General features: G+C 45.3%; 1 protein-coding gene across 6 annotated transcripts in view; it reads right to left on the bottom strand.

The window, feature by feature from the left end:
• The window catches only part of PLA2G6 (phospholipase A2 group VI), a 35,273-nt gene continuing 21,947 nt past the window's right edge, over nt 1-13,326 (bottom strand). For all 6 annotated transcript variants that reach the window (XM_060777032.2, XM_060777033.2, XM_067469198.1 and 3 more), the window contains 4 exons: nt 10,453-10,607; nt 5,704-5,871; nt 3,422-3,495; nt 1-1,285 (listed from right to left, as the gene is read on the bottom strand). In XM_060777032.2, the coding sequence (XP_060633015.2) occupies nt 1,141-1,285; nt 3,422-3,495; nt 5,704-5,871; nt 10,453-10,607 (542 nt within the window). In that variant the 3' untranslated portion in view covers nt 1-1,140. The remainder of the gene's footprint in view (nt 1,286-3,421; nt 3,496-5,703; nt 5,872-10,452; nt 10,608-13,326) is intronic.

Genomic DNA, 13,326 nt, shown 5'->3' with positions numbered 1-13,326 from the left:
TTCAAGTTTCAAATAACTCTCGTTTTATTTAATACTGAGTCATTTTGTGACACTTTTGTAGTCTTAACATCACCACAATTTGACAGTTATTTTCATGTAAACCAGAAAAGTGTAGAAAGGGAGGGGGAGGGGGAAAAACCACCTATTAGATTTTACATTTATTAGGACATTTTATCAATATATTCTGTTAAATAATGTAAATGTAAAAAGATTACAGTTATGATGAACAGCAGCACTTTAAAGACTTGTCTCCAAGGAAGGAAAAGACATGGATGGTTACTATTTCCCCCATTTAATTAAAAAAATAATCTTTGGAGAAAGAGAAAAGTTTCCTCCTTGGTTTTTGATCTAGCCTACACGTATCAATTTTTTTGAGGAAATGTAGTTTTATCAGGAGAAAGCAAGCCACGTTTCTGTCAGTGGGCAAACGCAAACAGAAGGTGCACCTAGAAAAAGCATTTGCCCAATTATTTCCATTTTCCTTGTGCTCTTCAATGTCGCTAAGACCAAAATAGTCTCATTCAGAGGTTGGGGGAGTCAGTAAAATGGAACATAAAACAGGAAAAAGGATTGGACAGTTGTAGCAGGTCAGTTTCCGGCTGTAGAGATCAAAGATTTTCAACCCAGGACAGTAACCATGTGGGACAGATATATTATCTCAGATGAAAACGAACTGCAGTAGACTAGCCCTGGCTTATGTGAGGAAATAATTTTAGATCCCCACTCAAGAGAAACTCTGAATTTGACAAGAAAACATGGAGAAATAGGTAATTATATATTAATCTTAAATATCAATACAAAATTTGGATCGAAGAATACAGTCATTGAACCAAAGGGTTATAGTCAATACAGCTGCCATCATATGCCAGGAGGGAAAGAGAGATGGTCCAACTCTAATCAGTTTAGATGGCATGTAATGCCATGACAAAAGTGAAATTGAGGGTCCGCAGAAAAAGAGCAGTCACTGCAAGTACACAACTGTAGAAGCTGAAAAGGTCTTTCAGCAGGTCGAAATCTTCACTTGATCTCCTGATTTGAGGAGGAGGAAGACCCAGCTCAGCAGAATCCACTCGTCCTTTGGGATATTCCAAACCACAATTGCAGACACACAACGTTGGTACCATGGAGTCTTGCAAAGCATCAAGGATTGAGGAGCCATTCTGCTAAGCGCTGAAACTGTTCCCAGTGCTGGTAAATGTAGAGCTGAGTGTCCCACAGCAAGTTCACCAAAATCGTATCACTCACTTCATCCAGCATTATATCGACTTCCAAAGGGGGATTGAACCTGCAAGGCATTACAGAAGTGTTAAAAGAAACCACAGAGGCAATTTTATCTGTGCACAGCAACTCTGGATTAGACAGCGAGCCAAAAACAGCTTCTAAAAGAGAGTGGCTAAAGGAAAATGGTGAGAAAATCAAATGCAACAGATGGGAAAAGGGAGAATGCATTTCAGATGAACCAAACAGCTGGGTTTGACAGCCTTAGTCAGGGACTACGGCAGATAAGACTCAAGCCTCTCTCTGGCTTGTCTATCCTACAGACCTATCTTCTTACTGAATCTAACTCATCTGCTGCAGTGGAATCAGTCTCCGCCCATAACCCCTTTTGTTAGGGAAAACTACCCTAAAATATAGCAGAGCATCCAAAAAACAAACAGGATGTTTAAAGTTGAGCAACAGCTCACAACTAGCAAAGCGTGAAGTGCCATTGGTTTTGGCTGTAAACAATTAAGAGCTTAGTCAGGCAGATGAGGAGTCCAAGCTTAAAAATCACAAAAGGTTTATTTACAATAATAAGAAACAATAACTACACAGAGAAGCCATTGAAATCCACAAGCATGTGGACAATTTCAACAGAAAGGAAGAAACTATGAAAATGAACAAAATCTGGCTACCAGTATTAAAAAACTCTAAAATTACAACAGCAAAACAACAGAGAGGAAACAATCAGGGACATCTAATCACCTTTCAACAAAGGACTGCCCCAGGCACTGCCAGGCCATCAAATGCTAATCAAGTGGTCAGTTGAAACATTCACACCTAGCTCCAGCAGACAAGAGTTCTTTGTCCTACCCAGGTCATTCCACAGATATATAAACCCATTTTTCTAGTTCCAACAGACCTCACTACCTCTGAGGATGCTTGCCATAGATGTAGGCGAAATGTCAGGAGAGAATGCCTCTAGAACATGGCCACATAGCCTGAAAAAACCTACAACAACCCAGTGATTCCGGCCATGAAAGCCTTTGATAATACAATAACTGCATTTCTTAATAGTAAAGACCTGGATATGAGGTACTCTTAACATCCATCTCTTCTAAGGTCTCAAAGAGAGGGAAAAACACTAATCACTACATCTCTCCCAAAAACACAAGCAGAGAGATCGCTCAAAACATACAGCACATACAAAGATATAAGAAACAGAAGTCAAAGTAAAGGCTTACAATAGAAAATTATCCATTCTACACAACCAATCAGAATGACAAAAGAAACAGAGAGGAGAGAAGATATAGATATATTCCCAACTTCTCATACAGGAGACATAGGGGAAGGGAAACCCTTAGTCTATACTAAACTAACTGCTCCTCATTGAGAACTGGAGACTTGGGCAGTATGGGGTTGAATACCCACACCTGAAAGGTTATTTTTTTCACAGTATGCTGTATTCCAGGACGAATCATGTCATATCCTGTCAGCCCAACCTCTCTCACAGAAGAATAGAGAGAGAAAAACCTTTACCAAAAATTAGGAACCTTTGGCACTCTAAATGTCTTAGACTACAGCTCTCATGTTCCTTGATCATTGGTCATGCTTACTAGGAGATGAATTCCAATAACATCTGTGTAGTCCAAAGTTTCCTCAGTCTTACACAAAGTACTTGGAAACAGAAACATAATCCAGATATGATTAACATCCTGTGTGTATGCTTATGCCTTCAATTCACCTGTCGACTTATGGTGACTCCATGAATTTCACAGGGCTTTCTTAGGCGAAGAATATTCAAGAGATGGTGTTTCCAGTCCCTTCCTCTAAAATATACCCATAGCAACTGGTATCCATTAGCAGTCTAAGTATTAACCAGAGCTGATCCTGCTTATCTTCCAAGATCAGCTAGATCTAGACTGAACTCTTCCTAGAAGCTTTTGGGCTAAAATGAGACTTCTGTACATTGACTATATCATGACATGACTCACTAGAGAAGACATGACTGCTTTTTAAGGTAGAAAACCTTAAAGATGAAAAGAGGAAGAGCAAATTCTAGATGGATAGACACAATTAAGAAAATGACAGCCTTGAATCTACGTGATCTAAAACGTAGTTGAAGTCGACTTGACAGCAGTTAGCAACAGTAACAAGTTAAAGGGCTCAATCCCTGCTTGTTCCAACTCACATAAGATATCCCTTCAGAAAAATCACTTACCTGATGTAGTGGGCATCTATCATTTCACACCAGGCTCTTGCACGGTCAATACATGGACCATCTGGATCAGTGCACTGCAAAGAAACAGCAAGGTAATTTTAAGATGTTTGCATTCGTCATCCTTCAAATCAGAATCTCAATACCATGATATATACACATAAATAAAACTGAAAAATGTGTATGTGGCCGAAGTGTCCACTTACACAGACAGCCTCCTGCCTCTGCAAACAGGCTGTTGAGAACCCTCCAAAGGCATTCCCTCCATTGACATTGCCGGTTATAGCGCTCACCATGAACATGTAGCCCGAAGCCTGCCAACGTCCTCCCCAAACACTACGGTCCACCACCCAAGGACTGATTTCATTTGGGGACAATTTCATCCTAGATTTTATGTGTTTCCTCCACCACAGGCAGGCACCTCAAGGTTCCTTTCTCTCTCAACATCACAACCTCTAAGGATGCCTGCCATAGATGCAGGCGAAACGTCAGGAAAGAATGCTTCTGGAACATGGCCATACAGCCCAGAAAACACGTAACAACTCAGTGATGAAAGCCTTTGACAATACATACTTTGAACATATCATGAAAAGACAATAGGGCTTGACAAATGGAAGGTTACTGAAGATGAAGCCACAGCCCTGATTTGCAAAACTTCAGCAGGGCTGAAGAGGTTAATTCATAGCGTTGCTATAAAAACATCAAGGTCTGGGTGTATTTCCTTGGGGCCAGCTTTATCCTTGACAGCTGACAGTAAAAGCAGGTTAAAAAAAAACCATGGGAACCAGTAGGCTACAAAATAGGAATGTATCATTTGTACCCAATACTGGGGGGGGGGGGGGGGGGGGGAGGAAAATAAAAGCATTGGTAGCATGCACCTATAAGCATCAACTCCTCACATTCCCAGATTTCAAAGCAGCTACTAACAGGTTTAATTGCTTGACTGAACTGAGTAGCAGAGAAAAAAGCGCAACAGAATGGCTGAGTGCAGAACTCGGTGTCTTGAGATTTTGGCTTGGGTTTTTGTTTTGTTTTGTTTTTTGGTATACATGAGTCTTGACCAGGGAATAGGTAAAAGTAAAAGTTTCCCCTTGACATTAAGTCTAGTTGTGTCCGACTCTGGGGGGTGGTGCTCATCTCCTTTTCTAAGCCGAAGAGCCCGCATTGTCCGTAGACACCTCCAGGGTCATGTGACCAGCATGACTGCATGGAGCACTGTTACCTTCCCGCAGTAGCGGTACTTTCTGATCATTTGCATGCTTTTGAACTGCTAGGTGGGCAAAAGCCAAGGCTTACATCGGGAGCTCACCCCGCTCCCCGGAATCGAACCGCCAACCTTTTGGTCAGCATTCAGCAACTTAGTGGTTTAACCCACTGCGCCACCAGGGGGCCTAAATATAAATTAAAATAAAACTATATAAACAGTTTAATACAATTAAAATTAAATAGGAAAATAACTGAAATACTAGAACAATATTAAAAACAATCACCAGGGTAAAGAATCAGAAAAGGCTAAAACAATTTAAACCTTGTACATGTACACCTTAAAAAGTAGCAAGGCTGAGCACCAAACAGTGAATAGAAGATTTTAATTTGCTTAAAGTGCTATTGGTGCCAACAAATGAGGAACCACGCAAAGTTCTCTCCCACGTCCCGCATGATGTCTCACTTTAGTGGTTCTCAATCTGTGGTTCCCCAGATGTTTTATCCTTCAACTCCCAGCAATCCTAACAGCTGGTAAACTGGCTGGGATTTCTGGGAGTTGTAGGCCAAAACACCTGGGTACCCACAGGTTGAGAACCACTGTCTTATTTCAACCAGGACATGGAATAGGGCCCCACAGCAAATCCCAGTTCTATGGCAGGTTTATATATAGGGTGAAAGGTTCCCAGGTTGAGGTATAGTTTCCAGGGAGCATTATTGTATCTATGTCCTATTCTTACCTTCTCAATGGCATCTTACCCACTGAGGAACAAAACAGTGCACAGCTGTTCTTATATACTCAGGTTAGCGATATCACAATTATAGCCAACAGGCTGATTCTGCCTCTGGGCTGACATCACAAATACCAGAAGAAGATAAGGAAGAAAGTACTTCTCCCTGGCACTACTTCCTTTTATCTTTAGTAGACTCTGAGGGCCTGGACTGCAGCTTGGAAGTGACTCCTTCACATCTACTGAAAGCCTCCATTATTCATATTCCTCAACTCCCTAGTTAAAATGATTCTATTCCTAACAAATGGCAAAGCCCACACCAAGCCCATGTTTCCCTCCATCCCTACTTACACAATCCACCACCAGTTTGCCCAGTTCTTTAGCCCCATAGACAGTCTTGGCCAGTTCCCAAGGGTTGGATGGGCGAAAGACGTCCACGGAGCTCACAGGGACCTGAGGAGCCTTGCCGGTCCCCAGAGAGACCACCACTCCCAACTTCTTCACCTTGTGGCCTTGGCCCTGGGTGGATAGAGAAGAAGGAGTAAAGTGGCAGTACTGAATTTTCCAAGTGAATTTTGAAATAAAAAATACTTATTTAATGTGGGTATTTCTTCCGATGCGATCTTGTTTTGTAAAGATCATGACTCTGCCTTAAACTCTGCCTTGCCACATTCTAACATACAACGCTTGACCCCATCATCATAGCCATGAAATGACTCTAGGAGGTTTTGCAGGATTCCAATTACAGTAAATACAAAATGCATGTGTTTATAGTAAAAAAAAAAAAAACCCCGCAGATCAGTCATCTGTTTACATTTAAATAAAAATATAATTCTTTTTTATTCATTACCCACCTCCCCCTTTAGCAGATAATAAATAAAGGTAAAGGTTTCCCCTGACATTAAGTCTAGTAATGTCTGACTCTGTGGGGTGGTGCTTATCTCAATTCCTAAGCCAAAGAGCCGGCGTTGCCCATAGACACCTCCACCGTTATGTGGCCAGCATGACTGCATAGAGCGCCATTACCTTCCTGCAGAAGCGGTACCTACTGATCTACTCACATTTACATGTTTTCAAAATGCTAGGTGGGCAGAAGCTGGGGCTAACAGCGGGAGCTCACCCTGCTCCCTGGATTCTAACCCCCAACCTTTCAGTCAGCAAGTTCAGCAGCTCAGCGGTTTAATCCACTGCGGTACCAGGGGGCCCAAAAATAAATTATTATTATTATTATCATCATCATCTTCCGCACCCCTGACCATTTGTTTGAACAGCGGTGCAGTACTCCAATAAAAAGGGAAAATAAAAAAACACATTTTTTGCCTAATACACATGCCAAATTCAAGGCCCAGAGGCTGAATCTAGCCCACCATGTGGCCCTCCAGATGTTGGACTACAACTCCTGTATTCCTCATCTTTAGATATCTTGACTACAGTTGATGTCCTCCAGGCTTCTCCGTACAGCACCGACCGAGATCCGGAGGACGGGGAGGCGGGGTCGCAGTGGTCTATAGAGATTCCATCCGTCTGACCAGGAGCCCCATCCCGCAGACCACAAATTCTGAATGCGTCCACCTGAGGGTGGGTGACCGGGACAGAATAGGGATTCTGTTAGTGTACCGTCCACCTCGCTGCACTACAGTCTCCCTACCTGAGCTAGCGGGGGTGGTCTCGAGCCTGGCGTTGGAGTCTCAACGGCTTCTTGTGCTGGGGGACTTCAACATCCATGCCGAGGCGACCCTCACAGGAGCGGCTCAGGACTTCATGTCCGCCATGGCAACCATGGGGCTGTCCCAACGAGTAACTGGCCCCACCCACTGTGCTGGACATACATTGGACTTGGTTTTCTGCCAGGGATGGGAGCAGGGTGGCGGGGTGGAGGAGTTGTTCATCTCTCCGTTGCCATGGACCGACCACTTCCTGATCAGATTTAGGCTCACTGCGCCCCCTAACCTCCGCAAAGGTGGAGGACCCATTAAGATGGTCCGCCCCAGGAGGCTTATGGATCCGAATGGATTCCTGATGGCTCTTGGGGACTTTCCCGCTACCTCGGCAGGTGATCATGTCGAGGCCTTGGTCGCTCTCTGGAATGGGGAGATGACCAGGGCAATTGACATGATCGCTCCGGAACGTCCCCTCTCAAGTAACCGAGCTAAACCAGCTCCTTGGTTCACTGAGGAGCTGGCAGCGATGAAGCGAAGGAAGAGGGAACTAGAGAGCGTGTGGCGCTCGGACCCAAGCGAGCCAAACCGAGCACGGTTTGTGTCCTTTCTAAGGGCATATGCCGCGGCAATAAAAGCCGCAAAGAAAACTTTCTTTGCGGCCACTATTGCGTCTGCAAAAAACCGTCCGGCGGAGTTGTTTTGGATTGTCAGAGGTCTTTTGACTCCCGCCACCTCAGGCGGGAGCCCTGACAATTCGGCCACGCGCTGTGAAGCATTTGCTCGGTTCTTTGCAGACAAAGTCGCTTTGATCCGTTCTGGGCTGGACACCATATTAAATGCAGTCTCTGTGGATGTGACACGAGCACCTGCTTGTCCTGTTTTGATGGATTCTTTTCAGCTTGTGAAGCCCGAGGATGTGGACAAGATACTTGGAGGAATGAGGCCCACCACGTCCATCCTAGACCCCTGCCCATCCTGGCTTCTGAAGGAGGCCAGAGGGGGATTGGCTGAGTGGGTAACGGTGGTGGTTAATGCCTCCCTTCGGGAAGGCAAGATTCCAGCGAGCCTAAAACAGGCTATTATAAAGCCGCTGTTGAAAAAACCATCACTGGACCCCACTAAATTTGACAACTTTCGGCCTGTTTCCAATCTTCCCTTCTTGGGCAAAGTCATGGAAAGCGTGGTGGCCTCACAACTCCAGGTATTCTTGAGAGACACGGATTATCTGGATCCGGCACAGTCTGGTTTCAGACCGGGACATGGTACCGAGACGGTCTTGGTCGCCTTAGTGGATGATCTGCGCCGGGAGCTAGACAGGGGGAGTGTGTCCCTGTTGGTGCTCCTGGACCTCTCAGCGGCCTTCGATACCGTCGACCACGGTATCCTTCTGGGGCGCCTTGCGGAAATGGGTCTTGGGGGCACTGCTTTGCGGTGGCTCCAGTCATTTCTGGAGGGTCGTACCCAGAAGGTGTTATTGGGGGACTCCTGTTCAACCCCACAGCCTTTGACCTGTGGGGTTCCACAGGGCTCTATATTGTCCCCCATGCTGTTTAATATCTACATGAAGCCGCTGGGTGAGATCATCCGGAGTTTCGGGGTGCGGTGTCATCTGTACGCAGATGATGTCCAGCTCTGTCACTCCTTTCCACCTGCTACTAAGGAGGCTGTCGAGGTCCTGAACAGGTGCCTGGCCGCTGTAATGGTCTGGATGAGGGCAAACAAACTGAAATTAAATCCAGACAAGACAGAGGTACTCCTGGTCAGTCGCAAGGCCGAGCAGGGTATAGGGTTACAGTCTGTGCTGGATGGGGTCGCACTCCCCTTGAAGGCGCAGGTTCGCAGCTTGGGTGTGATCCTGGATTCATCGTTGAGCCTGGAGCCCCAGGTTTCAGCGGTGACCAGGGGAGCATTTGCACAGCTTCGGCTTGTGCGCCAGCTGCGCCCGTACCTTGGGAAGTCTGACTTGGCCACGGTGGTACACGCTCTGGTCACATCCCGTCTTGACTACTGCAACGCTCTCTACGTGGGGCTGCCCTTAAAGACGGCCCGGAAGCTTCAGCTCGTCCAGCGCGCGGCAGCCATGTTGTTAACAGGAGCAGGACGCAGGGAGCACACAACGCCCTTGTTGTTCCAGCTCCACTGGCTGCCGATTTGCTACCGGGCCCAATTTAAGGTGCTGGTGTTATCCTACAAAGCCCTAAACGGTTCTGGCCCAAAATACCTTACGGACCGCATCTCGGCCTACGAGCCCACGAGGACCTTGAGATCATCTGGGGAGGCCCTTCTCTCGATCCCGCCTGCCTCACAGGCACGTCTGGCGGGGGCGAGAGAGAGGGCCTTCTCGGTGGTGGCCCCCCGGCTGTGGAACTCCCTCCCTGCTGACATCAGACAGGCGCCCTCCCTCATGGCCTTTCGTAAGGGCCTGAAGACGTGGCTCTTCGAGCAGGCTTTCAACTGAGTGCTATGTTACTGGAAATGACAACCGGAATGAATTTACGACTACGAGATTGATTATGATTCCATAATATGACGCAGCGGATTTTTAGTGTAATTTAAATGTTGTGTATTAGTGATGTTAGTTTGTTGTCCTGATTGCTTTGTAAAGTGTCTTTTTTGTATTGTACACCGCCACGAGTCGCCCTAGGGCTGAGAGCGGCGGTTAATAAATGCAATAAATAAATAAATAAATAAATAAATAAAATAAATGGGAGTTGTGATACAGTAACATCTGGGAGGCTGCAATTTGTTCTGTTTACTCAGGAGAGTAGGGTTTGAATATATATACAAGACCTGTGGATATAATGTCTGGCTTTAAAATGCCCTTTAATCTTTCTCTAATCTCAGAGTCACAAGTGCTGGTGGGTTGAAATTCTCATGATCCTCAGTCTGCAAGGCAGAAAATCAAAAGTGATGGGAGTTGTCATTCAATAACATCTGGTGAGTCCAAATTGGGTAAAAACTAAAGAGCACTGAAAACTATGTTAAGAAAAAGTTGGCCCTCAGTATCCACTGATTCACCACTAATGGATTCAATGGTTCTTTGAAGGCAATGAAAATGAGTTTGACACGCTTGGTGTAAGCTAACACCTCTCTCAGAATCTCTAGGTCAGTGGTTCTCAACCTATGGGTCCCCAAATGTTTTGCCTACAACTCCCAGAAATCCCAGCCAGTTTACCAGCTATTAGGATTTCTGGGAGTTGAAGGCCCACAGGTTGAGAACCACTGTTCTAGGTCCTCCAGCACAATTCTATGGTCAACTTCCAGTTGAGCCTGACCACAGAGTTGCACCAGAAGGCCTAAAGATTCTTAGAGAGGGCATATTAATCATATCTCTACATAATCAATTCCACAAAAATTAAACCACCAAATGTGGACTATCCTAAGTGGTCAGGGTAAACATGACTATATCAGAAAATGTGTCTGCAGAGTGCACTCATACATTTTGGATTAAGTACTTGTTGTAGTCATTAATCTCTGTCATGGCGTCCAAGGTTGGATTGTTGGCCAGAAGCCCTCCATCGAGAAACCGTCCAAAGGGCCGAAAATATGTTGGCGCAGCTCCACTGGAACGTGCAGCCTGCCACACCAGCTGATCTGTGGAGAAGGAAAAAGGACGTTGCACCTTTTCAGAATCCTGAGCAATGTATTCAAATTACAGGAAAGGAGATTCTGCCTGAACATTAGGAAGAACTTCCTGACTGTAAGAGCTGTTCAGCAGTGGAACTCTCTGCCTCAGAGTGTGGTGGAAGCTCCTTCCTTGGGGGCTTTTAAACAGAGGCTGGGTGGCTATCTGTTGGGGTGCTTTGACCTTGCTATTCAGTATGGCAGGGGTTGGATTGGATGGTTCTTGTTGTCTCTTCCAATTCTATCATTCTATGGTGTCGTGAAACTATTGACCCCCAGAATTCCTCATGGCCTATAGGGGGACCACAAAGTTTTAGAGATTTCAAAAAACTTCATTTTTTGCCCTCAATCATCTACACAACAATTGCAACCCAGTAAAATTAATATTATCTCCATATTATAGACTAGCTGTTCCCGCAACGCGTTGCTGTGGCCAACCTTCCCTCCCACTTTCTCTGCTTCTTTCTTTCTCTCCTTCCGTCCCTTTTTTCCTTTCCTTCCTCTTCTTCTTCCCTTCCTCCCCCCCCCCCCCACCTTTCTTTCCCTTCCTCTTTTTCCCTTTTCTTCCTTCTCTACCTATTCTTGGACTACAGCTCCCAGCAGTCCTCCTGATCAATCTATCTACCTATCTTTGTTGTTGTTCATTCGTTCAGTCGTCTCCGACTCTTCATGACCTCATGGACCAGTCCACGCCAGAGCTCCCTGTCGGCCGTCACCACCCCCAGCTCCTTCAAGGTCAGTCCAGTCACTTCAAGGATGCCATCCATCCATCTTGTCCTTGGTCGGCCCCTCTTCCTTTTGCCTTCCACTTTCCCCAGCATAATTGTCTTCTCTAGGCTTTGCTGTCTTCTCATGATGTGGCCAAAGTACTTCAACTTTGTCTCTAGTATCCTTCCCTCCAATGAGCAGTCAGGCTTTATTTCCTGGAGGATGGACTGGTTGGATCTTCTCGCAGTCCAAGGCACTCTCAGAACTTTCCTCCAACACCACAGCTCAAAAGCATCTATCTTCCTTCGCTCAGCCTTCCCTAAGGTCCAGCTCTCACATCCGTAGGTGACTACAAGGAATACCATGGCTCTGACTAGGCGGATCTTTGTTGCCAGTCTGATGTCTCTACTCTTTATTATTTTATCGAGATTGGACATTGCTCTCCTCCCAAGAAGTAAGTGTCTTCTGATTTCCTGGCCACAGTCTGCATCTGCAGTAATCTTTGCACCTAGAAATACAAAGTCTGTCACGGCCTCCACGGTTTCTCCCTCTGTTTCCCAGTTGTCAATCATTCTTGTTGCCATAATCTTGGTTTTTTTTGATGTTTAGCTGCAACCCAGCTTTTGCGCTTTCTTCTTTCACCTTGATTAGAAGGCTCCTCAACTCCTCCTCGCTTTCGGCCATCAGAGTGGTGTCATCTGCATATCTGAGGCTGTTAATGTTTCTTCCAGCAATTTTCACCCCAGCTTTGCATTCATCAAGCTCCGCACATCGCATGATATGTTCTGCATACACTTTAAAAAGGTTGGCTGAGAGGATGCAGCCTTGCCGTACGCCTTTCCCAATCTTGAACCAGTCTGTTGTTCCGTGGTCAGTTCTGACTGTCGCTACTTGGTCCTTGTACAGATTCCTCAGGAGAGAGACAAGGTGGCTTGGGATGCCCATCCCACCAAGGACTTGCCACAGTTTATTATGATCCACACAGTCAAAGGCTTTAGAGTAGTCAATGAAGCAGAAATAGATGTTTTTCTGAAACTCCCTGCCTTTCTCCATTATCCAGCAGATATTGGCAATCTGGTCTCTCGTTCCTCTGCCTTTTCTAAACCCAGCTTGAACATCTGGCAACTCTCGCTCCATGTATTGCTGGAGTCTTCCTTGCAGGATCTTGAGCATTACCTTACTGGCATGAGAAATAAGGGCCACTGTACGGAAGTTTGAGCAGTCTTTCGCATTTCCCTTTTTTGGTATGGGGATATAAGTTGATCTACGTATCTATCTCTATCTAATTATCTATCTGGAGGATTGCTGGGAGTTGCAGTCCAGGAACAGGAAATTGGAAATATGCAGGGATTGGAATGCTCTCAAAGAAATCCAAGGAGAAGAAAGCTTGCAGCTTGGAAGCAGTGCATTTGGATCATTTTCCTCTCCTAAAGGGCCTGGTCTAGGGGATGCTGGGAGCTGTAGTCTGGAAGAGAGTGTGGATATGCTATTGTGTGTTTTGTTTGCTGGGGGAGTCATTTTTGTGCATGCGCTGTAGCGTCTGTTTGCTTTTTGGGGGTTTTAACTCCCTTCCACTGTATTTTTCAGTATTTTATGACTGATGGTCATTTGTTGGTCTGATGGTGTCCCTTCGTTCAGTGGTTTTTGAATTATGCTAATCCCACAAACTAACATTATTTTATTTATATAGATAGAAGATAAGGAGCTGAGGCTGAAAAACAGTGGTTTGCTTCATCATATTCTTTTTGCCCAAATGAGGATCAACAGACATGTCAACTGTTTCATAGCTAGAAAATCCCAAAACACACCCCAAAAGATTCTACAAAATATAATCTAATAAGACTATTAAAGGAATCAGAAGCACCTCAGCTGCAGATGCAGTGATTAAATGTATGAAACACTCTGTTCCAGAAATGACACGACAGATGAGCTCATTATTAGATAAAAGAATGAGATAATTCAGTTGGCACATGCTGACAAA

Source organism: Anolis sagrei, chromosome 5 (genome assembly GCF_037176765.1).
Source record: "Anolis sagrei isolate rAnoSag1 chromosome 5, rAnoSag1.mat, whole genome shotgun sequence".
NCBI lineage: Eukaryota > Metazoa > Chordata > Lepidosauria > Squamata > Dactyloidae > Anolis > Anolis sagrei.
The sequence above is the reverse complement of the archived record's forward strand: the minus strand, read 5'-3'. Positions and strand labels throughout refer to the sequence as shown.